This window comes from Rhinopithecus roxellana, chromosome 17, assembly GCF_007565055.1.
Source record: "Rhinopithecus roxellana isolate Shanxi Qingling chromosome 17, ASM756505v1, whole genome shotgun sequence".
NCBI classification, from domain to species: Eukaryota; Metazoa; Chordata; class Mammalia; order Primates; family Cercopithecidae; genus Rhinopithecus; species Rhinopithecus roxellana.
This window is the reverse complement of record NC_044565.1, coordinates 8,752,446-8,779,861: the sequence shown is the minus strand read 5'-3', so window position 1 is coordinate 8,779,861 and position 27,416 is coordinate 8,752,446. Positions and strand designations below refer to the sequence as shown.

Sequence of the window (27,416 nt, the reverse complement as noted above, 5' to 3'; positions counted from 1 at the left end):
TATATGATTTAAATTTTTTAAATTAATTTATACTTGTTTTGTGGTCTAATATATTGTCTATTTTGTAGAATGTCGCATGTACTGATAAGAAAAATTTATATATATTCTACATTCTATATTCTTGTTGGGTAGAATATTCTGTAAATGTCAGTTGGGTCACTTTAGTCTAAACTCTAATTTAAATCTAGTAGATCTATTTTGATTTTCTATCTCAGTGATCTGTCTATTGCTGTTTGTGGGAGTTGAAGTCCCCGACTATTATTGTATTGCTGTCTATCAATTTTCCTAGGTCTAATAATATTTGTTTTATCAATCTGAGTGCTCCAGTATTGACCACATATATGTTTCAGCATGCTATACCTTCATGTCAAATTGATTCCTTTATTATTACACGATGACCTTCTTTGTCATTTTTAAGTATTATTGATTTAAAATTTGTTTGATTTGATACACAAACTTCTGCTTGGTTTTGGCTTCTATTTGCATGGAATATCTTTTTCCACCCCTTTTGTTGCATTCTCCAATTGTACTTACCAGTAAGATGAGTTTTTTGTGAGCAGCATATACTTAGATCATGCTTTTAAAAATTCATTCTGCTAATCCATATCTTTTAAGTGGAAAAGTTAATCTATTTGCATTCAAGGTTTATATGCTATGTGAAATTTTGTTACTCTCATAATGTTAATTACTTACTATTTGCTTTGTGGCCTCCTTTTTATTACTGTTTTATAAGACTTGTGAGTTTTATACTTTCATGTATTTTTATGATGGCAAGTATCAATCTTTCCTTGCCATGTTTAGAACTTCTTTGAGCACTTTTTGTAAGACCAGTCTAATGGTGATCAATTTTCTCAGCATATTCTTATCTGGGAAATTATATATTTCTCTCTCACTTTTGAAGCTTATTCTAACAGGATACAAAATTGGGGGTTGCCAGTTTTTTTCTTTGCACACTTAGAAAATAGAATCTCAATCTCTTCTGACATAAGGTTTTGCTGAGAAGTCTACTCTTAGTCTGACGAGATTATCTTTATAAGTGATTAAATGCTTTTCTCTTGCTGATTTTAGGATTTCTCCTTCACCGTTGATTTTAGATAGTCTGATGATTATGTTGTGACAAGGTCCTTTGTGCAATGTATGTTTCTGGAGTTCATTGGTCCTCTTGTATCTGAGTATTTAAATATTTTGCTAGACTAGGGAAGCTTTTCTCAATTGTTTACTTAAACAGGTTTTCTAAATTTTTGCTCTTTCTTCTCTTTTGGAAATACCTATGATTCATAGGTTTCATCATTTTACGTAGCCTCATACCTCTTGAAGGCTTTATTCATTCTTCTTTATTCTCTTTATTTTTGCCCTCTGAATTAATTCAGATCTGTCATCAAGTTCTGAGATTCTTTCTTCTACTTAGTATAGTCTATCATTGAAGTTTTCAATCATATTTTGTAATTCCTTTAATACATTTTTTATTTCAAGAACTTCTTTTTTCTTTTTTTTTAAATCTCTATAGTAAACTTCTCACTCATATTCTGAATTGATTTTCAGATTTCTTTATATTTATTTTACATTTTATCTTGGATCTTTCTAAGTGCCTTAAAAATCAATATTTAAAAATTTTTATCTTGTATTTTAAACTTTCATTTTGGTCAGGACTCATTGTTAGAGGGTTAGTGTGATCCTTTAAGGGTGTCATAACATCCTGTTTTATTCATACTTCCAGTATTGCTATACACTGATCCCTTCCTTCTCATCTGGAGAAACTATTATTTCTTATTATTGAATTTATGTTCATTTGGATGGGATCTTTTCCTTTTTTTCCACTTGAGGATGTGCCTATATGTTTTGTATGGTCCTTTAGTTTTGCTTCTGGGTACTTTCAGTGTCAAAAACTCTGTACAAATTCCTTGATTATAGATAGCCTTAGAGTGGTAGCTTTCCTAAATGCCAATCACAGCCAGTGAGGTACTGGCTGTGTGAGCAGGCTCATGGCCTCCAGTAGAGCCTGCGTGGCAGAGGTATCAGGAAGCTTATTGCATTCCCAGGTGTTGTGCTCTCATACCAGCAGATTTTGTGTTGAATTATGCACTTTCACCTCCAAGCCAGTAGTCCATGCTTGCAGGTAAGAGCCAGCTACAGCAGTAGAAGTAGGGTTTATGCTTGCATTTTTTTTAATTTGGAGAAGCTCTCCAGTACCTCAGGCAATAGGCTGATCTGTGAAATGCATGCCAAGAACTAGCCTGGGCTCCATGCTCACCCCTGAGTGAGGGATCAGGCTTGTCAAAGATGACACTACCAATTTCACCCTTTTGTCCAGTAGCAGGTACAAGCACCAGCCCTGATGGGAGTGGCAGGAACATAGTGTACACTGTATGATTACTTTGATTTTAGTAGCCTTTGTTTACTGCCTTTCTCAAATTCCAGTTGTACTAGTAATAGAACAGGTGGGTGAGCAGGCTCTGGACATCCTGATTAGCCAGGGTTGTGGGTGCTGCTGGTAGCAGAGGTCATGCAAAATTTGTGTCCTTTCTGAGTGCTATGCAATTGTGTCAGTAGATGTTGTAACAGGCTAGCAAAATTGACTTCCAGGGCAGTAGGTATCACTTGTAAGTGAGAACTGCTGCGATTGTGATATTAGGGCTTGACCTTTGTTAGTGAAGAGAGGTACTGGTATATCCTGGTCAATGGAATGGGCTACCAGACTCCAATGAGTCCCAGTCTCATTCTCTACCTTTGAAGTTTGTGGGGCAGGAAAGCTAGGAGGGGCTGGGCTGGGAAAGCCTTTGCTTGGACTCCCCAGTGGTATGCACAATTTCTGGCCATGATGGGGGTCAGAAAGCAGCTCTCAAACTGCAGGGGCAACACTCCAGAGGGAAATAGAGCAACTTCTGCCATGCCAAAGAGCTAACATTGGAAATAGGAATGGATCCACAGATAAGCAGGTGGTAGTGAGACCTGCCTCACTTCCATTCTCTTGACTTGGCAGGGTTTCCTCCCATGGCTTACTGATGGCAGAAAACTGAAACAGTCAGCCCAGTTACAAGCAGGCTGTCATCAGATTGCAAAACCGCCACAAGCCATAAAACTCTGTGCCTGAGACAAAAACTGTGACTCTTAGGTCACACCCCTCTCCGTCCAGTTCTAAGAAAAAGCAAAAGTGATTCCCCTTCTGCCCATGGCTCAAGCCCATGCCATACTCTTCTTTCATATCTGGCTGTGGGGCTCCTACCCTACTCAAGACTAGACTGCAAATCTCAGTCCGGAGACTCTCCAAACCATTGACTGCATACAGCCTGTGCTGGCTAACAGATTTCCCCCACAACCCCCTCAGAGTAAGGATCAGAAATAGCTGCCTTCCATCAATGCCGAGGTCTGTGAGCATGCACCAAGCACTTCTTTCTCCCTTTCCTTCTCACAGTCTGTCCTGTGCTCCCCAAATCAGATCCAGCACTTAGTTGTCTCAAGGAGCTCCACTATACCCTGGAATACCCAGCTCCCCAGTGGGCATACATGGGAAGCTAGGTAGTCCAGGCTATGGTGGAGCTCCTTCAGACAACTGAGCGCTAGATCTGGGGAGTCTCGTGCACTGGAGGCTCACAGTTCTCCACTAGACCAGCAGGGCAGGTTGCTGCCCACCATAGTTTTCAAAGTATCTAAAGTTTCTTTCACTTTTATGTTGAGGTCCCATGTTCCTTCTGGATAAAAGTTCACACTGTGAATCCCTAACACACAATTTTGCTATTTCCAAATAGATGAGGCATGCTGACAAACTTTCTAATCCAATATCTTGGAGAAAAATAACAACAACAACAAAAACACTTTTACCCCATTTAATTTCCAAGATACTTAAAGACATCATTGAAAAATAATTATATATTTCTTTTTTGACAATTTTAAATAAGTCTTAAATATGATTTTGAGCCAGCGGTGGTGGCTCACACCTACAATTCCAATGCTTTGGGTGGACAAGATAAGAGGATTGCTTGTGGTCAAGAATTCAAGACCAGCATAGGCAACATAACAAGACCTCATCTCTACAATAAATACAAAAAGCTGAGGGGGTGGTGCATGCCAATAGCCCCAGCTAATCGGCAGGCTGTAGCAGAAGGATTGTTTCAGGCTAGGAGTTCAAGGCTGAAGTGAGCTATGATGGCGCAACTGCACTCTAGCCTGGGCAACATACCAAGACCCTGTCTCAAAAAAAATTCCATTAATTTGAAAGGAAAGCAAGACCATTTTCACTGTGTGGCTTTAAACAGAATTTTTCAAGATAACCTCATTGGAAAAAAAATGGTCACCTTGGCTGCCATAAATGTCCCTTTAAACACAGCATCCTAAACTTATACAGACCCCCTAGTATTTTGTTAAAATGGACATTCTCATCAATAGGTATACAGACTTCTATTTCACATTTCTAACAAGTTACCTATAATTTCTGAACACATTTTGAACAGCAAGGTATTTCCATATTAAGGGAAACATATGCGATATCTATATTTGTCTGTATAGTTTTAATCAAATCTCACTTGAGATTTGGAGGTCAGAAGAGCAGGATTCAATACTAGCCATCAGCATCTGTGGACAGACAGGTGGACACAGGTGAGGACTGGAAGATCAGCCGGAAAGGTGTTATAAGCAACTGTGAGCATCAGCACCCACACCCCTCAGCATACCAGACAGGTCTGAGGACCACCTGGTTAAGTAACTTATACCTTCAGCAGAAAATGTGCTCTGGCTTCTGTATTTCTAGTATCAACTTTCCTGAGTATCATAGCTGATAAAATTAGATTTTAATGGCTATAGTTTAAAATATAATTCCTTGTGTTAAAAGAAAAAAAAACCTATTGGAATATCCAGAGAAGATTTTCCTTATTTATTTATTTATTTATTTACTTATTTATTTGAGATGGAGTCTCACACTCTGTCCCCCAGGCTGGAGTGCAGTGGCACCCGATCTCGCTCAGCTCACTGCAAGCTCCGCCTCCCGGGTTCACGCCATTCTCCTGCCTCAGCCTCCCGAGTAGCTGGGACTACAGGTGTGCACCACCACTCCCGGCTAATATTTTGTGTTTTTAGTAGAGACGGGGTTTCACCTCATTAGCCAGGATAGTCTCGATCTCCTGATCTTGTGATCTGCCCGCCTCGGCCTCCCAAAGTGCTGGGATTACAGGCGTGAGCCACCACGCCCGGCCTGATTTTCCTTATTTTATGAACACTGACTGATACTATAATCCAAACTACTCAAGTGTAACAGGCTGTCCTTAATTAACTCATGAGATAAATGGTCTTGCCTGTGTTGCTGGGGCTGAGGAGAAGAGACTTATTAAAGTGCAGAGGAGCATCCCTGACTCCTTCTACCAAAACCAAAAAGTGACCTTCAAAATGTGGCTATTTCCAAGAAATGCTGTCAGCAGATAGAGCTGCAAGAGGAGCATCTTGGGCAGCCCACCCTTACATATCTTCTTCCTTGGGTGGTTTATGTTCTGACTTGTAACACTGTGAGAGGGTAACTATTATACTAGAAACAATAATAAGTTGCAGCATCTTCAGGCTGTAGGCTACTGATGGTGAGCGTGAAATCTGTCCCAGATCCACTGCCACTGAACCTCGATGGCACACCAGTGTACAAACTGGATGCATAAGAAATCAGCAGCTTAGGCGCTTTCCCTGGCTTCTGCTGATACCAGGCTAATCCTCTGTTAATGCTTTGACTCGCCCGGCAAGCGATGGTGACTCTGTCTCCTACAGATGCAGACAGGAAGGTTGGAGACTGGGTCAACTGGACATCACATTTGGCACCTGAGAGGGAAAAACAATAATTATCCGCACAGTTATGTTGTAAGAGAATTTCTGTGAAGAGCCAGGCAGTACAGAGCACACTGGCTGAGTAAATTCCTAGCGTTCTCCTTCCTTACCTGGGAAACAGAGTAGCAGGAGCCCCAGGAGCTGAGCAGGGGCCCTCATGTCTATGCTGTGTCCTGACTGAGACTGACTCCTGCACAGAGTGTGACCAGCATATTAATAAGTCTTCAAGGCAGGGGGTTGTGCTCTGCAAACATGCAAATCAGCAGGGGATGGGGCAGGCTGAGCACAGCTGCAGGGCAATTATTCAGCAGAGGCCCAATGTTCCCAGGTGTCCCAGGTTAGATAAGAGCTGAACAGATTTGCCTGCAGAGAACATGTTTCTTGCTGGGGGGGCATTTGGTTACATTTTGTTACCTGTACATATGACGAAGGCCAGACAGGCTTCCTCATTGCTCTGATTGTGTAATGACCTTCATGTGATAAATTATCAGCACTATCATCCAGAGATGGTATGAAGTAGAAGAGTAATAAAAAACATAGTAGATCATGAGTTGTAAGGAAGGACAGTGTTTGTCATTATTAACCAGCCATCTCCAGCTAAGTGACCTGTCCTTCTCCATCTCTGAGCACTGTGCCCTACTACTTCCATCAAGGCCAGCTAAGGACAAGGGTTTTCTTCTTCCGCATCTGACAGCATCAGAGCATCAGCTACCTTCCTGGGTTGGTTTGCTACCGCAGATACATGCTGAATGTTCCCTTAGTGCCTCAGATTATTGTCATGCATTCTATTCCCTGTTAACCCAAGCCATTCCCTTCAGAAGTTCAGGTCCTCTGTAGATCAAGTGTTCATTTATACTCCAATCTACTGTGTTCCTAAACCCACATCGTTTATCATCACCAAATCTCTTCGTATTACTAAGAAAATAAATGCACTTCTCAATGGTTGGGTTTAAGACAGTGGGGCCCAAGCAGGGTGAGGAGAAGCAGGCAGAATGTGAAGTTAGAAGCCCTGCCTGGGATGTTGGAACTACAGTGGTAAGGGGATGTTTCCCCAAATGGAAGAGAAGGCACTGTTGGGTCAGTGTGTATACCAGAAGGTGGGATGGGCAGTGCATTCACATAGGTAAGAGTTCCCAGTGCAGAAGTCAGAGCCCAGGCGGCGTAAGGAGGACACCAACACAGAGGGCACAAAGTAAGGGATGGCCACAGAAATGGTATCAGAACTAGAGCAGGGGGTGTGGATTTGTGTGTGCAGAGCTGTCTGCAAGGAAGGGGTAGGTGACAGTGATGACTAGAGACTGGTTTTTAATAGAAAAATTGAATTAGCAAATGCATTAATGATAGAGCCAAGATTTTCGCAGTTAGAAAAAATGTTACAAACAATAAAAGAGGAATATTTTAATAAACTCTTTGGTTTTGGAATAGAATTAGAGATACCAGTGTAAACTCAGGGTTTTTGTAGATATAGACATAAATGTGTATCTATGTGTAAATAGATAATCTTTCCTAGCCTAGAAAAAAATGATACCGCAGTCCTAAATAGTACCCATGGTGTTCAGATATTCATTTGAAAATGCCATTTTCCACTAAAAGGAACCAGTAATTCTTGGAGAAACGTCTATTTCTAGGACTAGGATAGAGAAAATGCAAGATGAGCCTGGACCATCTTGAAACTAACAAACGCTGAAAGAATGATGTAGTCATGGCAAGAGGAAATACAAGCCAATTTGAATGTGACACCAATTAGTCAGATCTGAGAAATTTTAAGTATCAAAATGATGATTAATGATGATATCATATTATAACCCAATGAAGAAAATATAAGCCTGTGAGTTCATACCGATATTTCAAAAACAAATGGGGGAGTCATAAAATATCAAACAACTTCCCAAATTTTTATTAATTACAAAGGGAAAAAGCAACTGTGCCTCAGAGAGTTCTGGCAGACATCACCTTAATTCAGGTCCAAAACAAACATTATCAGTAACAGGACAAATTAAAATAAGGCACCGCCTGGTAGGATGCAATGAGAAAACCAGAGCATCACTTCTAGACATTCCTGCCTGTTGTGAGCTGTATTGGTATCTCCCAAAATTTATATGTTGAAGTTGTAACCTGTAGTACCTCATAATATGAACATATTTGGAGATACAGTGTTTAAAGAAGTAATTGTGTGAAACAAAATCGTTTGGTTAAGGCCCAATCCAACATGTCTGGTATCCTTATAAGAAGGGGAAATTGGGACACATACATATGTGAGGGGAAGACCCTGTGATGACACTTCAGAAGACAGCTATCTATAAGCCAAGGAGAGAGGCCTCAGAAGAGAACAATCCTGCTGACAGTTATATCTTAAACTTGTAGCCTTCAGAATTGTGAGAAAATGAATTTCTGAAATTCAAGCCACCCAATCTGTGGTACTTTGCTCTGGCAATTGTAACAAATGAATCTACAGCAAAAGATGCATTAATAACTTAATAATAACTTAATAATGAACTTAATAATGAACTTAATAATGGGGAAACAAACAAACCAACCCAAATTGTGGGACATCTCACAAAATAACTAGTGCATCATCTTCAAAAGTTACAAGACAATGAAGTTCAGGAAAGACTGAGGGTCTGTTCCAGACTAAAGAAAACTACAGAGACAAGGGCCGGTAAAGGAGGCACACAATGGGTCATTTTGCTACAAAAGTCATTAGTGGAACAATTGACAAAACTTGAAACAGACCTGAGGACTACATAGAGTGATGTGTTAATGCTGGTTTCCTGATTTCATTATTGTATTGAAATGACGCAGGAGAAAGTCATTTGTAGTGACACATAGTAGAGTCTTAGAATGCGTCTATAACACTTTCAACTTACCCTCAAATGGTTCCAGTGGGAAATAAGTACTTCATGCTGTCCCTAAATTTCTTATTTATTTATTTATTTATTTATTTGAGACTGAGTCTCACTCTGTTGCCCAGACTGGAGGGCAGTGGTGCGATCTCAGCTCACTACAACCTCCACCTCCTGAGTTCAAGCGATTCTCCCGCCTCAGCCTCATGAGTAGCTGGGATTACAGGCATGTGCCATCACACCCAGCTAACTTTTGTATTTTTAATAGAGACAGGATTTCTCCATGTTGGCCAAGCCTCCCAAAGTGCTGGGATTACAGGCATGAGTCACCGCGTCCCCAGCCTGTTCTTACATTTCTTTCAAAGTTTTAAAAATAAAACATCAGTTCTCAAGTGCGTGCTAAAGATATTCTTAGTATTTTGGAGTGGCTCCGACCCATCTCTGTCATCATTATAACATCAAGTGATTTACTAGAGATACACAAGATGATATCACGTTTGCTCAAAGGATGTGCCACTCACACATACATTATTGTCCAGAGACCAAAAGTCATAAGTCTCTTTAATACCCAGTGAACTAATAAATTGCGCCTCTTTCTTGATTGGGGTCCCCATATTCTACCTCCTTGGCATCATTTGGCTTTATATTCTATATCTTATCAGGATAAAATTCTGACTAGTGTTGTCAGGCCCAACTACCTCAGCATAAATCATTTCTTCCTCCAACTAAAAAGGATTGCCTCATAATTGGAGTCTGGATTAGGATAGATCCTGGATCACCTAGGTCACCTGGGATTAATTTTCTTCAATGTAGGATGAAAAGCAACCAAGACCATGTCACCTAGGAAATTACTGTTAGTTGCAGAGAGACCAGGGAGGAAGGGGAAATGGGGATGAAAAAAACACCTGCCCTGCTATTCATGTATCAACGCCAAGGAGTCCCCAAGGCCTGAAGTGGAGGCTGCAAAGTGAACCCGTGTCCACACAACCTAGGGTGGGAATGCTGGTGTCTGCACAGCGGTACTGGTGCCATTTGCATCTATGATGACTCACGTACCTTCTGTTGTATAGAGAAATGTTACTCAATGTTTTTAGATATCTGTGTTATCAAAATGTATTCTAAAAGTCTCTATTCAAAGCAATATTTTTTCTATGTAGAAGATGAAGATAACATAATATATGATGAAAAATAGATGGCAGAATACATGTAAACATATGCAGGTAATTAAAAGATACTGACCAATGTTGCTACCAATGTTGCCGCTGTTTTCATTACAAATATATGTATGTGTGTGTTCCATTCTGTCCTTCTGTACTCATTCCAGAATTAGATCATGTCCTGTCTCAGGACTGTAATAATATTTTAAATGTTAAATTTATTCTTCAAATTAATGGCTTTTAATGACTTGAAAAACCTTTTTAATAATCCTATGAAATAGTGAACTGTCTGCCTAGAAAATGCTGATCTGTGAAATATTGATTTGTAATTTTCATGACTCTCCAGGTTTAAAAACAAACCATGTAATTTTTCTTTTTTTGAGACGGAGTCTTGCTCTGTTGCCCAGTCTTGGTCTGGCACGATGTCGGCTCACTGCAAGCTCCGCCTCCTGGGTTCATGCCATTCTCCTGGCTCAGCCTCCCGAGTAGCTGGGACTGCAGGCACCCGCCACCACGCCTGGCTAATTTTTTTGTATTTTTAGTAGAGACAGGGTTTCACCATGTTAGCCAGGATGGTCTCGATCTCCTGACCTCGTGATCCACCTGCCTCGGCCTCCCAAAGTGCTGGGATTACAGGCTTGAGCCACCGCGCCCGGCCTATTTTAATTTTTTGATTTTTATTTAATTTATTTTTTATTTCAATAGGTTTTCGGGGAACAGGTGGTTTTTGGTTACATGAATAAGTTCTTTATGGTGATTTAAGAATAGACCATTTTAAATAATGATTTTTTTGTTTTCTGTGAATTTCACTTGTAGGGTGAAATATAAAATGATGATATTTTCCATTTTATTACCAAATTACACTGGTTAAGACTACAGGATCATTTGATAAATTTTTAGTTCCAATGAGCAAAAATCTCAGCTTACACTGTATTAAATAGTAAATGGAATGTTGATATTTGTATTAGTCCTTTTAGTGGTGCTATAGAGGAATACTGAGGCTGGGTAATTTATAAAGAGGTTTATTTGGCTCATGGCTCTGCAGTCTGTACAAGAAGCACAGCACCAACATCTCCTTCTGGTGAGACTTCAGTAAGCTTTTGCTCTGGCAGAAGACAAGGGCAGAAAGCATCACATAGCGAGAGAGGGAGCAAGATAGAGAGAGGAGGCTCCAGCCTCTTTTAAACAATCCATTCTCCAGGGAACTAACTAGGCAGAACTCACTCAATACCAGAGTGTGCCAAGCCATTTATGAGGGATTCGCCCCCTTGACCCAAACACTTCCCGCTAGGTCCCACCTCCAACACTGGGGATCCTGGTTCCTCATGAGATTTGATGGGAAACAAATCCAAGCTGAGTCAATACTCAAGTTAACATAAAGTCCAGAGAAGAAGTTTTCAGAGAAAGCTTTATCTAATTGACTCATTTTTGTCACTACAATCTAATTTATTCTTACCGCTCTGTGGGCAGCAAGCCACCCAGGTGCTGAGGCAAGAGATGGAGGGCATGAGCTGTTCCAGTATAATAAAAGATATAAAATAAGAATAGTTACACTAGATATAGATAATAGATATGATTATATATGAATGTCATTAATCATTAGTTTGTAGCAATTACTGTTTATTCCAGTATTATAATAATCCTTGCTCTACAATCATAACCGAGGAAAAACCAGGCCATACAGAGATAGGAGCTGCAGGGACATAGTGAGAAGTGACCAGAAGACAAGTGTGAGCCTTCTGTTATGCCCGGGCAGGGCCACCAGAGGGCTCCTTGGTCTAGCGGTAACGCCAGCATCTGGGAAAATGACTGTTGCCAAGCGAACTGTAGTCTAGCGGTAGCGTCAGTGTCAAGGAAAAGCACCCTCTACTTAGCAGACCAGGAAAGGGAGTCTCCCTTTCCCCTGAGGAGTTCAGAGAAGACTCTACTCCTCCACCTCTTGTGGAGGGCCTGACATCAGTCAGGCCCGCCCGCAGTTATCCAGAGACCTAACGGTCTCATCTGTGATGCTGTGCTTCAGTGGTCACGCTCCTAGTCCACCTTCATGTTCCATCCTGTACACCTGGCTCTGCCTTTTAGATAACAGTAGTAAATTAGTGAAAGTAATAAAAGTCTCTGATATGCAGAGATGATGGCGTAAGCTGTCTTTCTCCTCTCTTTCTCTCTGCCTCGGCTGCCAGGCAGGGAAGGGCCCCCTGTCCAGTGGACATGTGACCTACATGACCTTACCTATCATTGGAGATGGCTCACACTCCTTACCCTACCCCTTTGTCTTGTATCCAATAAATAACAGCACAGCCTGGCATTCGGGGCCACTACCAGTCTCCGCATCTTGGAGGCAGTAGTCCCCAAGGCCCAGCTGTCTTTTCTTTTATCTCTTTGCCTTGTGTCTTTATTCCTACAATCTCTTGTCTCCACACACGGGGAGAAAAACCCACCGACCCTGTGGGGCTGGACCCTACACCTCTCCACTGTGCTTTCCATTGTGCCAGTTCCATATTAAGGGGCTTTAGAATTGACGCTGAGAAATCCTGGTGTTTTATACTCCTTGTTCATATATGGTGCTCATTCTTATAACTCCAGCAGTAATTCTGAGATTAAACCCAACTGGGCAATACATCCTTGGAGTTGGATTGGGATATATATTTCCAAAACAAAACAGCCTGTTAAATAGTAATTGAGATCTATGGAAGAAGAAAATAGCTGCTTTAGACGAAAGAATACAAATGTTCACTCTTCCATCTGTGAACATAGCTCAGAGTTAAAGAATGTAAGTGGAAAGATAAGCTGGAATTTCAAGGAGGAGTCATTATAGATCTGAGGGACATAAAGAAAGATGGCTCCTTTCTCTCTTTTGCCTAGAAAAAAAACAAACATGTTTAAAGAAGAAAATAGAGGAGAGTAAAGAGGAAGAAAGTGATCTTCACTACAAATAAATACTAAACTTAGGAAAAGACTCTCTGCTAAAATTGGGTCCAGTTCATTCTTATATATGGTATCAGAGCACTGTGTTAGGAGGTTTCACATAGCAGGGATATGATGCATTAAAAGACCACTATCTTTGAACATAAGATGATTTCGTTATCTGGCAATGAACAAGACTACAATTGGCTGTATTTTTCAGAAAATGTAAGTGTTCAACTTCCTTAATATGTTCCCCCTTCCTCTCACTGTCCATGCTGAGGAATGAACAGTAATAATACACTAAGTGGACCCGGGTGCCAGGTGCCCCACCTGCCCTGAGTAATAGAATCTCCAGGGGAGGAACTCAGGGGGAGCAGGGACAGAGCAGCAGTGAAATGTTATCTGTTTGTTTACTACCTGTCCCTGCCATTAAAATGAAAACTCTATGAGGGCAAGGCTTCTTTTGTATTTGTTCAAAATGCACTCTGCCTAGGAGAGTTCAAGATGTTGATACTGTTATTTGTATACTATTTTATACAAATAATGATCCTGTTATCTGTGTAATTCTACAAACGTTTTTTATTTGGGTTTTGGAATAAATGAAGAATTGCTATACCAGTTTAAAAGCTGAAGCAATTTCACCTACCACCCCCAGGAGGAGCTGTGACACCTTAGGTCTGCTAGTGACAGAAGGACTTGGGAGGTCTTGACATGTTATTTGAGAACCTGGTAGACCTAAAAGCAGTGACAAGGGAGATTCCTAAGTCTGTGGTGACTCATTTTCTGAGATATTGTTTATGCTGAGGGAAATATCAGAGATCTGGTCTGGATTTATTGAAGTGCCTATGAGATGTCCAGGAGAAACTTAAAATACGTATTCAAAATTCAAAAGAGAGTCTGAGATAGATAAATTTGAGCACTTTATTCCATTTAGTGGTACAAATATATTTCACATACTGATATCAAATTTATGTTTCAATTGTGTGTTGAAATTACATGCTTATAAACACAGGGTCTATTATAAAAGTTATTTACGCATTCAAGTTGACTGCTGTTGATTTGAAAGAGTGTAGATGATGTAAAAAATTTACATTAAGAAACTTTGTTAAACTTTATCAAAACTTTTAGTTTTAATTTAACTCCTGAGCCTTGTAGGCATACAATCACATTTCTGGAGTAATGGTTTTTTTTTTTTTTTTTCTCCTCTTTCCACTGCTTGTCTTCACGGAGGCAATTTTGCTCTCAATGCTCTCTGAAATTTTGCATAGGCTCCTCAGGCACCAAGCTGTATTAATGAGGTTCCCTGGAGTTGGGCCCAAGTACATTAGGCAGTGAATGGCAGCAAGATGATGCCACAGCACCAAGTTTACCTAACAATATCTTAGAACTCAAATATGAGTTTGAAAGAGTTCCTGAAGCCACAGATAAGTGAAAAAACTCCTAGCAGACAGTAAGGGAATCAGGCTTCCATATCTATGCTTCTATCCTCAACTTGCCTAACACCAAGTTCTCAAAAACTAGAACTACCATATGATCCAGCAATGCCATTACTGGATATGCATCCAAAGGAAATAAAATCAATATGTCAAAGATCTATCTGCACTTCCATGTTTCTTGCAGCACTATACACAATAGCCAAGATATGGAATCAAACTGGGTCCATCAACAGATAAATGGAGAGAGAAAATGTGGTATATCTGCACAATGGAATAGCATTCAACCATAAAAAGAAGGAAATTCTGTCATTTATGACAACATGGACGACCTTTGAGGACATTATGTTAAGTGAAATAAGCCAGATGAAGAAAGACAACCACCTCATGATCTCATTCGTATACGGGATCTAAAAAAGTTGATCTCATAGAAATAGAACATTATGGTGGTTACCAGAGCCTGGGGTGGTTAGGGGAGAGGAGATGTACTGGGGAGATGTTGGTCAAAAATACATAATTAGTTAAATAGGAGAAACAAATTCAAGAGATCTATGATACACCAAAGTAACTATGACTAGTGAGCATTCTATTCTTGAAAAATGCTGAATGGATGTTACATGTTCTCACCACAAAAATAAGAATTATGTGAAGTAAAGCACATGTTAGTTAGCTAGAATTAGCCATTCCACAATGTATATAAACTTCAAAATATCATATTGTACATGATAAATACATACAGCTTTATCTGTCAATTGAAAATATATACATTTGAAAAAAATGGCAACAACATTACTTAATACTTTTTCTAACTCCAATTATAATAATCTGTATTCTCCAAATGTTTTTATGATCAAGAAACTAAGAATGATAACATTCATTTAAAAACTTTGGGATGCAGTTAAAACAATACTCAGAGGAAAACTTACAACTTTAAATGATTACAGTGTATGAAAAGAATTGTTTAAAATTGACAATTTTCTGGGGCTCCCCTTACTTCCACTGCTTTCTTTGTTTGATGGCTATTAAATACTAAACTTAGTACTCATTAAAGGTTGTAGAGTCAGGTGTAGTTTTGGGTAGACCTCAAAGTCTCATTAGAAGCCACAGGTTTTGAACACATACACATGAAAGTTCTGTAGGTGGAGACTATAGGGAAACAACGGCAAGGAAGCTGATACGCTGGGAATGATAAGATCAAAACATAGAGATTAGTTTAATGTTATCATTGTTTTCTCAGCAGACACAACAAAACTTCATTTAGACAACAAATAATTAAATAACCTAACTGTTATTTAATCCTTATTGATTAGAATGGGGTGGTACACAGATTATTGCCTCCTTGAGTATTCTGAATTCCAAAATTTAAGGTAATGTCTTTGTTCTCTACATACTCCTTCCGTGTAAGATGTTAGGTGAAAGTTGGCCAGTAGTGCAATGGGGTTAAGCGGAAAGGTCACCTGATAATAGTTTATGCCAAGAGTACAAGAGGAAACCCTTTAACCTTGGTATTACGTAGTTGAATAATATCAAAGAAGAATGGAGATGTTTAAGAAGAGAGAGAAATAAGTAAGAGAGATCCTAGTGGTCATTAGTGGTCATTTAGCAAGAACAAACCAGATGAAATAAAAATTCCAGGGATTTAAGGAGAGCAAGACTGTACGATCTGCGCCCAGGTTACATGCCGCTTTCATATTTATCCTTGTTTTCCCCCTATTATCGGAGGGAGAACTGGAGAACTCAGAGCGTTAGCAAAGAGTCACAATGACTGTGTGGATGAGGGTGAGCACGCTGAGAGGGAGGAAAAATTTCCTTTAATGCTACTATTTGGAATCTAAGCTAGATCAATCTTGGTCTTTGTTTCTGTTTTCCTTAGAGGTGGAAATGATGAGTTTGGCAAAAAACAGGGACTTGGCCATGTGAACTTACCCCTGCTCGGAAATGAGATTATTGGCACAGCTGGACAATGTGAGGAAGGCTGTCCTAGTCTCTGCCATATCAAGTGTGTCAGGCACAGCATGGGGGCAGCAGAAACTACAGAAACAAAAAGGAAGTGAGTTGCATGGGCATGGAGAAGCATTATAAACACCACAGGGCCACCCAGTTCCACATTCTGAATATTTTCAGTAGCAGCTGAGGCAATCCCACCGAGAGCATTTGGAGGTTTTTGTAACAGGGTTCATCACTGTGAGAGGTGTATTATCCCTCTGTTGGCAGAAGTAATATCCAGCATCCTCAGATTTCATGCTATTAATTGTCAGGATAATAATCTATCCCATACCCACTGCCACTGAATTGAGGTGGGATTCCAGAAACGCGAGTAGTAGCATCTTTAATAATGAGTTTAGGAGCTTCTTCTGGCTCCTGTTGGTACCAGTTCATATCATCATCAATGTCTTGGCTGGCTTTGCAGGAGATGGTGACTTTGTCTCCTGGAGTCGCTGACTCACTCGCCGGAGACTGAGTGAGTATCGTTTCTGTCCTAGCATCTGATTATGGAGGAAAGTAAAAAACATAAATCAACTACATCATATTTGGAGAGAATGAGGAAAATCAATTCTTTATGAAACTATATTTTTGTGGAGATGTGGAGAACCTAGGGACATGGGGAAGAGGAATTGTTTCATTAACCAGAGATCCAGAGGAAGAGGAAGCTGAGGAGCTGAACCTGGGATGCCGTGGCCTTGGCCCCGACCTACAGGTGGTAGTTGCCTAATCAGTTTGACAGCATATATGATAACTGCAGAGATGATAGGGGGTTATATAAGGGAAAAAAATGTGAATTATATGGTACATGATAAGACATGGGGAGAGAGTGCTTAAATGGCAGAATGTGTGAAACCTAACCCGTGAGATCCACATGGTTTTATCTTCACAACTGTGCACACTCAGAACGTCATGATTAATGTAACCTCTTGGGCACGCTGTTATCATCTTTCCCTTTATTTGCTTTTCTGCCACAAAACTCATCATTCTGCAGGCTTTAGTGTTATATCTTCTGTGGTTCTGATCCTTAGTACCTACCAGTGGTAGACTCCATGGTGATACTCTTAACATTAGCAATAATTACCCACTCTTTGAGCACCATACCCAGGATCCTATTCTGTTACTCTCAGTGAAATCCGGGGTGAGAGAGGCTTCACTTGAATACTGCACACTCAATTCCCTGATTACTGGAATCAGATCCAGCTGAAAAACTGGAAAACAGATCCAGCTGCATAACTTGTAGGCCCCATTGGGCAGGGGGAAAATGCAGGGCTGCTTGTTGAAACAGGAGGAGAATTCCCTTTAAAATATTTTATTAGTTTTAAGATATAATAATAACATGAGTAGCAAGATAGACTTCATATAATTCAAGATGTCTATTGATACATTCTATCACTGTCTCTTCCACTACAAGAAAAAATATTGTAAATAGTTTTTGTCACTAATAATTGATTAATCTGAAGCTTCATATGAAAATAATGTTCTTTTTTTATCAAATATAACAATACGTTTACACTTAATTTTTACCTCTAATACTGTGGAAATTTGTTTTGCATTGTTGTAGCAGTTTTCAAAACTGGAGAATCTACTCTTTGAAGAATTCTAATAGCTCCCTGATATATTTTATTACAGTGTTCCTATGTATGCTTTTATTTGTGTTTATTGCCTGAGCATCAGCAGGTCCTGTCCTGGTGCTCAGGCTGGAGAGTTAAAATTAATTACACTTCAGTTTAATTGCAATTTATTAAGCCACACAAGTATATGAAAACAGTAGTGCTTAGAATTTTGATTAATAGCTACAGCTAACAGAGCATATTCTATGTTCCTAGGCCCCATACCAAGCACAACATCTCCTCTATGCTTCCTATCAGGTCTGTGAGATATTTTTTTAATCACTCCTTGAGGATCACCTGGTTGATATGTTAAATAAATTTCAAGTTCAAACATCTAGCTAAAAGACGAGTCAGAGTTTAGACATAAGTTTGTCTGATCGCAAACGCCTTGGCATGCAGTCTGTTTATAGTGATGCATGATTGTCCTCAGATCTGCCTATGTTTTACTTTCTCATTGTGTGGACCTTCTCAGTGTAATTCCACACTTTATTTGTAACATTGTGCTGACTCGGTCTTCCTCATCCTTCATAGTGTCTATAAAAGAGAGAATCACAACCAATTACAAACTAGCTGTCTACCCTGACAAATTAAAGCCAATTTTAAAACTTTTTATTTTACATGACTGCCATCCCAACCTTTGAGGTCCCTTGTGGTATCAGAGGCAGTGGGTGCCACACAGATTTCTCACTCCAATCAGAATACCAGGTTGATACAGCTGCAAGTATTCCTGTCAACATGACTGAACCTTCCTCCCATAGAGCTTCAGTCCTCAACAAAATTCTCCTTTGAGGTGGATTCAGTACCTTAGGTTCCAGCACTCACCTCTCTCTGGTTTTGGAAGCAGTGCTATAAAGCTTTTCAGATGCTGATTTTCATGTGAAATACTGTCGCTCAGCCTCTTTCTAGATTTTTTGAAGATTAAAACCAATGTATTAGATTTTGATTTTGATTTTCTTCCCTTACATTTCTCCTTCCCAAAACAACTATCCAAGTCATCCCAGAGTGTCATTTCTTTATTCTCCAATGATTGCCTACTCATGATTCTGATTAAATATGAGCATGGAGGTAAAATAGGAATAAGACAGTACTAGTTTCCAAGGCAACAGGTCACATGACCCCACTGAGAAGACAAGAGACAGTAAGCAGCAGGTACCAAGCAGGACCTTGCTGATAAGACAGGATACAGTAAAGAAACCAGCCTAAACCAGCTAGAACCAAGATGGTAATAAAAGTGATCATCACTGTTCATTATATGCTAATTATAATGTATTAGCATGCTAAAAACCACTCCCACTCCCACCAGTGTCATGACAGTTTACAAATGCCATGGTGACACCTGGAAGTTACCCTGTATGGTATGGACTGGGGAGAAACTCTCAGTTCCAGGAGCTCTCCACCCCTTTCTCAGAAAACTCATAAATAATCTATACCTTGTTTTGCATATAATCAAGAAATATCCATAAAATAGTCAGCTAGTAGCCCCCTCCTTTCCCCACCACTCTACTCTACCTATGGAGTAACCCTGCTTTGCCTATGGAGCAGCCACCCTTTTATTCTTTGACTTTTTAAGAAACTTGCTTTTACTTTACTATGTTGGCTGACTCTTGAATGCTTTCTTACAGTAAGCCAATAACTCAGTTGGTCTCCCAGGCTGAGTCTCAATTTGGGGTTCACCTACAACAGAAAGTCTCACAATTCTGTGTTTCAAAAGTTTACTTACTGGTTCTGTAATTGAAAGGCTTGGAAATTACTAGCCTTAAGACCCTTTGTAAGATCAGAAGAAAAAAGAATGAGACTAAGACATGCTTTGATGAATCCGATGTCCCTACCCAGGGCTCACATTTTCTAAATATGTTCTGCTTCATATTTTCTTTTATAAGTCTAAATACTTTGTGTTTTATATTTAAGAGTTTAATCCATTTGTAAAGTATTTTTTGTGTATGTTATAAAAAAAATCTGATAGCATTTTTCCCATATGAATAAGATACATTGCCTAAAATTATTTACGAAATAGTTCATTCTTTACCCAGTGATCAGCAATACACACATGGACACACACACACACACACACACACACAAACACACACCTGCATTAAAATGCATCCAAATGGTAATGTCAGTGGTTGACTTAGTAGAATAAAGTAGCGCTTAAATTTTCTATTTCAGCACTTCTGTTATATTCTCAGTGGTAAAAAGGCAAAATGTGTCTCTTGTCATGAAGATAAATTATGACTTCTCAGTGCCTGAAGTACAGCTAATATGTACCTCTGGCTTTTCCCACTCTAGTGATAAAGATAGAATAGTGCTGAAGGAATATCATCTGGGTAGAAGGTGGGCGGAAAAGATCTGTTGATGGAATTAAAAAATAAAATATTTCAGGGAAGCAGCTATGCTAGAAGCAAAGTGCTGATAAATTCTCACCAGAAGCCCCGGTACTTGACTGACTAATACAACTCTGAGTGGAGGAGGAAAGCAGCAGAGATGGAAGGGAAAATGCAAGGACTTGGAGAAAGAGCTAGAGCTCTTTACTAGGCAATCTAGGTGACTGGTCATTAAGAGGATTTCAGAAAAGAAAACGGAGACAAAATCAACCACCTGAAATGGTCCATGGCCCCATGCTCTGTCTTCCACTCTTTGCCCAACAACCAAGTGCTACAAAGGATCTGCTAAACAAAGCCCCTAAGGACACAGTGCTCAGGCCCAATTCTGAATGGTGGTGAGGGAAGGTAATCATAAAATGTACCCAGATGTATTTGGAAAAATCAGGGAGAATTCTTGTGCAATATTTTGAAAAATAGAAGATTGAATAGAGTAATTCCATCAAAGATAAGTAACTTTAAATGAAATGGTACTGCAAAATTGCAAATGCATCATGGGGAAGAGATCTGTGCCTGGTGAGAGAACATAGCAAGACAATGGCAAATTAAACTACTATTTTGAAAAATGCGAAATTATTTTCTGCAACAAATAATTGTACATTTAAAAGACACCGAAAAACTCACATACAATTTATAACAAAAGTGAGATATTTAACAGGAAAATTATATTAAAATAAATTTATCAGGCTATAGGTTGAAGAAAAAGAAAAGCAGAACTAGGAATCATAATATAAATGAAAAAAATGTAATCAGACTAGGAAAAATGAGTCAAGGACACATAGGGCAAGCTTAGTAAAATATTAGAATTCATGGAGTATAAATAAAACAGTGGAATCAATTACAGAAGACATTATAGAAAGGTTATACAACAGACCACCAGTATATGTTGATCATGTATTTTATAAAGAAGAAAAGAGATCCAGATAAACACAATCAGAAATGACAAAGAGGACATTACCACTGACCCCACAGAAGTACAGAAAACCTTCAGAGACTATTCTGAATATATCTATGCCCACAAGCTAGAAAATCTAGAGGAAATGAATAAATTTCTGGAAATATACAACCTACCAAGACTGAAGTAGGAAAAGACTGAATCCCCAAACAGACCAATAATGAGTTCAACTGAATCAGTAACAAAAAGCCTATCACCCAGGAAAATTTCAGGACCAGGTAGTTTCACACCCATATTCTACCAAATGTATAAGGAGGAACTGGTAGCATTCCTACTGAAACTATTCCAAAAAATAGGAGGAGGGACTTGTTTCTAACTCATTCTATGAGGCCAGTATCATCCTGATAACCAAAACCTGGCAGGAACACAAGAAAAAAAGCAAACTTCAGGCCAATATCCGTAATGAACATTGCTGCAAAAATATTCAACAAATATTAGCAAATCAAATCCAGCAGCACATCAAAAGCTAATCTTCCACAATCAAGAAGGCTTTATCCATGAGCTGCAAGGTTGGTTCAACATACACAAATCAATAAATGTGATTTACCACATAAACAGAACGAAAACAAAAACAATATGATTCATCTCAGTAGGTGTAAAAAAATCTTGCAATAAAATTCAACATCACTTCACATTAAAAGTCCTCAACACACTATGCATTGAAGGAACATACCTCAAAATAATAAGAGCCATCTATGAAAAACTCAGAGCCAACATCATGCTGAATGTGCAAAAGAAGATAAACAAATGGCCAACAAACACATGAAAAAATGTTCAACATCACTAATGATCAGGGAAATGCAAATCAAAACCACATTGCGATACCACCTGACTCCTGCAAGAACGACCATAATCAAAACATCAAAAAACAGTAGATGTTGGCGTGGATGCAGTGAACAGGGAACACTTCTACACTGCTGGTGTAAATGTAAACTAGTACAGCCACTATGGAAAAATAGTTTAAATTTAACATTGAGTACAATTATATTAAATTTTAAAATCCAGGACCTCAGATGCACTAGCCACATTTCAAGTGCTCAATGGCCACGTGGGTTTAGTCACTAGACTCTAATGCTACTATAATGCTTAGCACAAATGCAGAATATTTCCATCGTTGCAGAAAGTTCTATTGAACAGTGCTATTCAAGAAGATTTCGTGATAACTAACGAGAGTTTTTGAAAAACATAGTAGAAGATTTTCAAAACTCAGGGAGTGGAGAGAGATAGGACAAGAGAAACTCTGTGCTTAAGTACTAAATTTTAGAAATCTACATTATTTATCTGTCACTGAACAAGTGATTCACTTCTTGTAAACTCCTTTGATGAGCTTCTCTTATGCAAGATGTAATTCTTGATTTTTCTATGATAAAGAGTACCTCTTGTTCCAAACTGTGTCTATGCTAGGAGTCCTTCCCTGTGTAGACAGACATCTAGAAAAAGCAGAGTTTATATTACTTCTGGCAATAAGACAGCCAGTGACCTAACAGAGTCTCACTTTTAGGCCAGTGGCTGAGTCATGGCACTAAATGGTCTTGTCAGGCCACAAAGCCATAGAGGAGAAATGTTTCTATGAAGGTAACAGTGGCCATCAGTGGGCCTAGTGAACAGGGTTGTAGGGACAGTGAGATGGACAACTGGAAAATGAGGTTAAGTCTAATTGGAGAGGGCTGGCCTGTGGCTGCAAATGACCTAGGCCTACATTCCATAGTTAGGGGTTGAAAGGATAAGAAGAGAAGTGACTGTAAGAGATGGAGAAGGAGCTGTGCCAATGTCCAGAGGAGACTCAGGAGAGGGACATGTGGGAAAGAGACAGAGAATAAATTCATCCTGGTTCCTTCTACTTTTTTCGTGTGACTGCTCCTATCTTTGAAGTGTTTTCTATGCAAAATATTTAAGACCACAAGGGGACAAGAGAGGTCTCCAGGCAGCCTGTGGCCAGTACCGTTAAACTGCTTCTCACATGCTTGTGTATTGACTGTGCTCAGCTGTTCCTGCCAGATGAGCTCCTGTGTGAGGGGCCCAAAGGGAGGCTGGGTCTGTGGGCTTGCCCTGGTAGGGAAGTTAGTGTTCAGGGCTCAATCACTGTGGGAGGACTCTTCAGAGTTTGAAGACAGAAATAGGTTGCAAAGTCCTCTGGCTCCAGGTCTTCAATGGTGAGAGTAAATTCTGTCCCAGATCCACTGCCACTGAACCGGATGGGCACCCCGTCGACTTGGGTGGAAGCACGGCAAATGAGAATCTTAGGGCTCTGCCCAGGTCTGTGCTGGTACCAGGATAAGTAGTCCTTCCCGTCCGTGTAGAGGAGCCTCTCACTGGCCCCGCAGGGAGACTTTCTTTCCCAGGGAGGAGGGCAGAGACTCTGCAGCCTGGGTGAGCACAATCTGCCCATTGGAACCTGAAATCAGAAGCACACAGGGTTAATCCAGAGGTGCTGTGAGATCCTATTAAAGCTGGAATGTGCCCACAAGGGTGAGGACAAACCCTAACCAGGCCTGTGGCGTTAGTGGTATTTGTTTCTTGCCCCTCCCAACACCACTCTTCTCAGGGAGCACGAGGAACACCCTGAAGGAGCTGTCCACAGGGACCTTATCTCACCTGGAACACAGAGCAGCAGGAGCCCTAGGAGCTGGGATAGCACCATCTTTCTGCCTCTCACCAGCCTGACTCTGACAAAAGGCTTTATTTATTAGGCTCAGTCACAAGACTGTGCCTGTGGTGGGGTCAGTGAGGACATTTATGCAAATCCTCATCCAGGATGAAGGCAGGGCTCCTGAAATTCAAGGTTGTGGTCACACCTGGTGATGCACCAACCAGAGCATCCTCTGGGCCACCTGCCCTGCCCTGCCCTGGGGATGTCACGATATGCCTGTGCTTGTGGTTATGTGAGCTCCCCCCACAACACCCAGTGTAAACAGACATTTGGTAGTGACAGGGGTGCAGCTCCTGTGTTCATAATTCCCCAGCAGGGCCCTATGTCACCTCTAAGATATACCATGGTACCGCCTATAAAAGAACAAGAGCAGTCATCTATGAGGCATCAGACAACACCTGTGTCCCTGTGACTCAGAAATACAAGGTCAGTTGTCCCCAGGTGTTGCTTTGCTCCTTTTCCTGTGGACATTTATTGGGTGCTGAGCTGTGATTCCAGAACAGTAGAATGGCCAACTCTTCTTTCTCAACTTATCCTCACTGTAGACTTAGCCCCTTGGTTGTTTAGCTATTCATTAAACAAGCTGAATCGTGAGATGAACTCAGACAAAGGTTTGTTATCTTCCCCCGTGGTGCTAATTTCCACCTGAGGGGTCATTTTTCTTGCCCATTGGATGAAATCACCAGCAAATCTCACACCATTTTTGGTAAATCTGAAATAATACCATCATATGGACATTTTTTGTCACAGTCGAGTCTTCTTTGGGTGTGTGGTATTGCTTGCCCCCTGAAGAAGCACTGGTCTTCCGCTCCCTCCCCTCCCCCAGCTTGGGTTCCCCATGGGCTGCTGTCTGAGGTGGGGAGGGGTCAGGTGGCACCTCTCTCCTGAGCTCACTTTCCTTGCACGGATCTCACTGCCACCAGCTCCCTCAGTGTGAGGAGAGTAGACAACTTGTTCCAGTGCTGGGAGTCAGTGCCTCGCTTAAGAAATCCACCTCTCATCATTGGACTCCCACTCTGCAGAGCAGCACTTCAGCCAGCCTCTCCTTTAGTTGCCTCAAAGAGAAAGAAATCTGACACAGATCTCCTGTGTTCATGCCAAGCTTCTTTTTTTTTTTTTCTTTTTTGAGACAGAGTCTCGCTCTGCTGCCCAGGCTGGAGTACAGTGGCACAATCTTGGCTCACTGCAACCTCCGCCTCCTGGGTTCAAGTGATTCTCCTGCCTCAGCCTCTGGGGAGTAGCTGGGATTACAGGTGCCTGCCACCACGCCCAGCTAATTTTTGTATTTTAGTAGAGATTGGATTTCACCATGTTGGCCAGGCTGGTCTTGAACTTCTGACCTCAAGTGATCTGCCCGCCTCGGCCTCCCAAAGTGCTGGGATAACAGGTGTGAGCCACTGCTTCCGGCCTCATGCCAAGCTTCTAAAGACACATGTCACACTCCTCAAGGAGTCCCAGAGTGGGAAGGTGAGACTCAACACTAACAGCTGCCTGAAGAACCCTTTCCTGATTTTTAGCCGTTGATCACCTTAGTATCATTTCTTTATAATATAAAAGTACCAAAGTCAAAAAAAGTGATTTTCAGAAAACATGAGGGAGCGTCTAGTACTTGGAGCCTCATGAGAAATAAGGCTGACAGAGTACCATTTTGCAAGAAGGAGAAATATACTGAACTTAGAGAGTTTATAGAAGGACTAATGTGAACACTAGACGTGAGCTTGCATCGACCTCACTATCAGGACCATGAAGAAGGAAAGTCTTGGACCCCTGAAGTCAGTTCCTAAGGGGAAGCAGCCCTGGAGGTGAGGGTGTGTTGCAACCTTCTGGGCAAGGGAGGTGTTTAATTCCTGCTCCTCTGGAGCCTGGCTGTCTCTTTCCCAGCTCCCTCCCTCTCTCAGCTCCACCCACCAACTCTTCAAGATCTACCTAGAACATGTTTTCTCTGAGCCTGTCTCAGCTACAAGTGGTATCTAACTCCTGGCTTTGCACTGCCTTTCAGCTCCTCCTTCTGCTACAGTCTGACAAATTGTCTTCCTAGACAATTCTGGTCAAATTTCTATGTGGAAAATATATGACTACCAATTAATCTCCATCATCCATCTTTGACATATGTTTATACTAGCCCATGTCATAAACCCTTGGTAAGTCTTTACATTGGCTAAGCCTGGGTCAGGTGACACTTTTCCCCCGGAAGTATATCAATATTTTCAGTTCCAATATGTGGTTTATAACTTAAGCACTGCTACTTCAATAACTGGCCTAGTCTGGTAATTCATAACGATATGTGGGCAGAGAATTTCCCTCAGAAATGGGCAGATACTTTTTCTGGCCCGCATTTGTAAAGGCCCCGCCTAGAAAACCATAGAAAGTAAACTTTCTCTAATATGTCATCTAAATTTTTCTTGTTCCTGGCTTTTTTGCTATTCTGTCTAATATCCCCAGTGCCATCTAGTCAATTGCTCTCCCACATACACCCTGTGTTATTATCTTCATAGCATTTATCTCTATCTGACATTGTAGGGAGAATTGATTAGAAGTGAAATTTATTTCATTGGAAGAGGGAATAGTCAGAGTTAGGGTTATGTAATAGAAATAACATAGTTAAATTATTAAAATGGGAATGTGATAAGGTAAATGAGATATGTAATAATTTAATAATACATTATTAAAATGGGAATGTGATAAGGTAATAATCCAAGCAAGGGAGAGCGAAGGTGACCATATGACTCTGAAATGGCTGACATTGCTGTGGACCCAAAAGTAAGGTACTAAAAATCAGAGCTGATCATGTGAAATGGAAGGTTCAAGAGGGGCCACAGATACCTGCCTGCTTCTTGTTTCCACGGAAACTGGGCCCTCATTTCATGAAAATTGGCTAGATAGAAAAAAATAAAATAACTTCACTTACTTATCAGGGCATGAGAAATCGCATGTGGTTTAACTAGTCTCTGTTTGGAGTAAGTTGCTGGGAGCCACTTAGGAAAGTGTTGTGTAGAAGACAAATTATTAGCTCATGAAAAATGATGTGAGTAATGGATACAGGGTGGACACTGGACCTGTGTGCTGGAGAGCTGTCCACTTGCACAGGGATGTGTTGGTGCCTGTACCTAACACAACACAGTAATACATGCATCCTTGTTGTCTCCGTTTCCTGAGGGAACTCCAAAGGGAGCAGGGAGGAATAGTTCCTGGCCCTCCCAAGTTTCTGACTTCATAAACATTAAAGTCACAAAGGAAGAAACAGGAGTGGGAAGGCAGGAACTGCAGGGATGTTGGAGCTGTGATTCCCAAGGGGCTGTCATTGATAATATGCTCTTAAGGGAATTTTTCTAATTATTTATTTTAAATTAATTTCAAACTTACAGATAATTGCAAAACTAATTCTGATTTTTTTTAAATTTCTTTGCCTAGCTCCCAGTGATTAACATTTTACTGTTGGTAACAATACCCTCTCTATACACTTTATATGTAGATATACATTCTTTTTTTTTTTTTTTAACATTTTGGTAAGTTTGTTTATAATTTCAACTTGTATTATAGATTAAGGGGTATATGTGCAGGTTTGTTACATGGGTATATTGCATGACATTGAAGTTTGGAGTAGAAATGGGAAGGCCAAGTTTGAGGAGGTACATCCAGTGAGAGCCATCTTGCCAGTGGGGACTGTCTATGGAGTCTTAAGGTGGCGCAGGGCATCATAC

General features: G+C 40.5%; 3 gene segments (V, D, J or C); 1 reads left to right on the top strand and 2 right to left on the bottom strand.

Annotated features, from left to right (window-relative positions):
- The window catches only part of LOC104661218, a 321,548-nt gene that overhangs the window by 236,898 nt on the left and 57,234 nt on the right, over positions 1–27,416 (top strand).
- On the bottom strand, positions 5,347–5,958 carry LOC115894314. The segment is given in 2 exon segments: positions 5,347–5,793; positions 5,910–5,958. Coding segments are annotated over 2 exon segments (330 nt in total).
- On the bottom strand, positions 15,120–16,800 carry LOC104661220. The segment is given in 3 exon segments: positions 15,120–15,315; positions 16,063–16,167; positions 16,415–16,800. Coding segments are annotated over 3 exon segments (291 nt in total).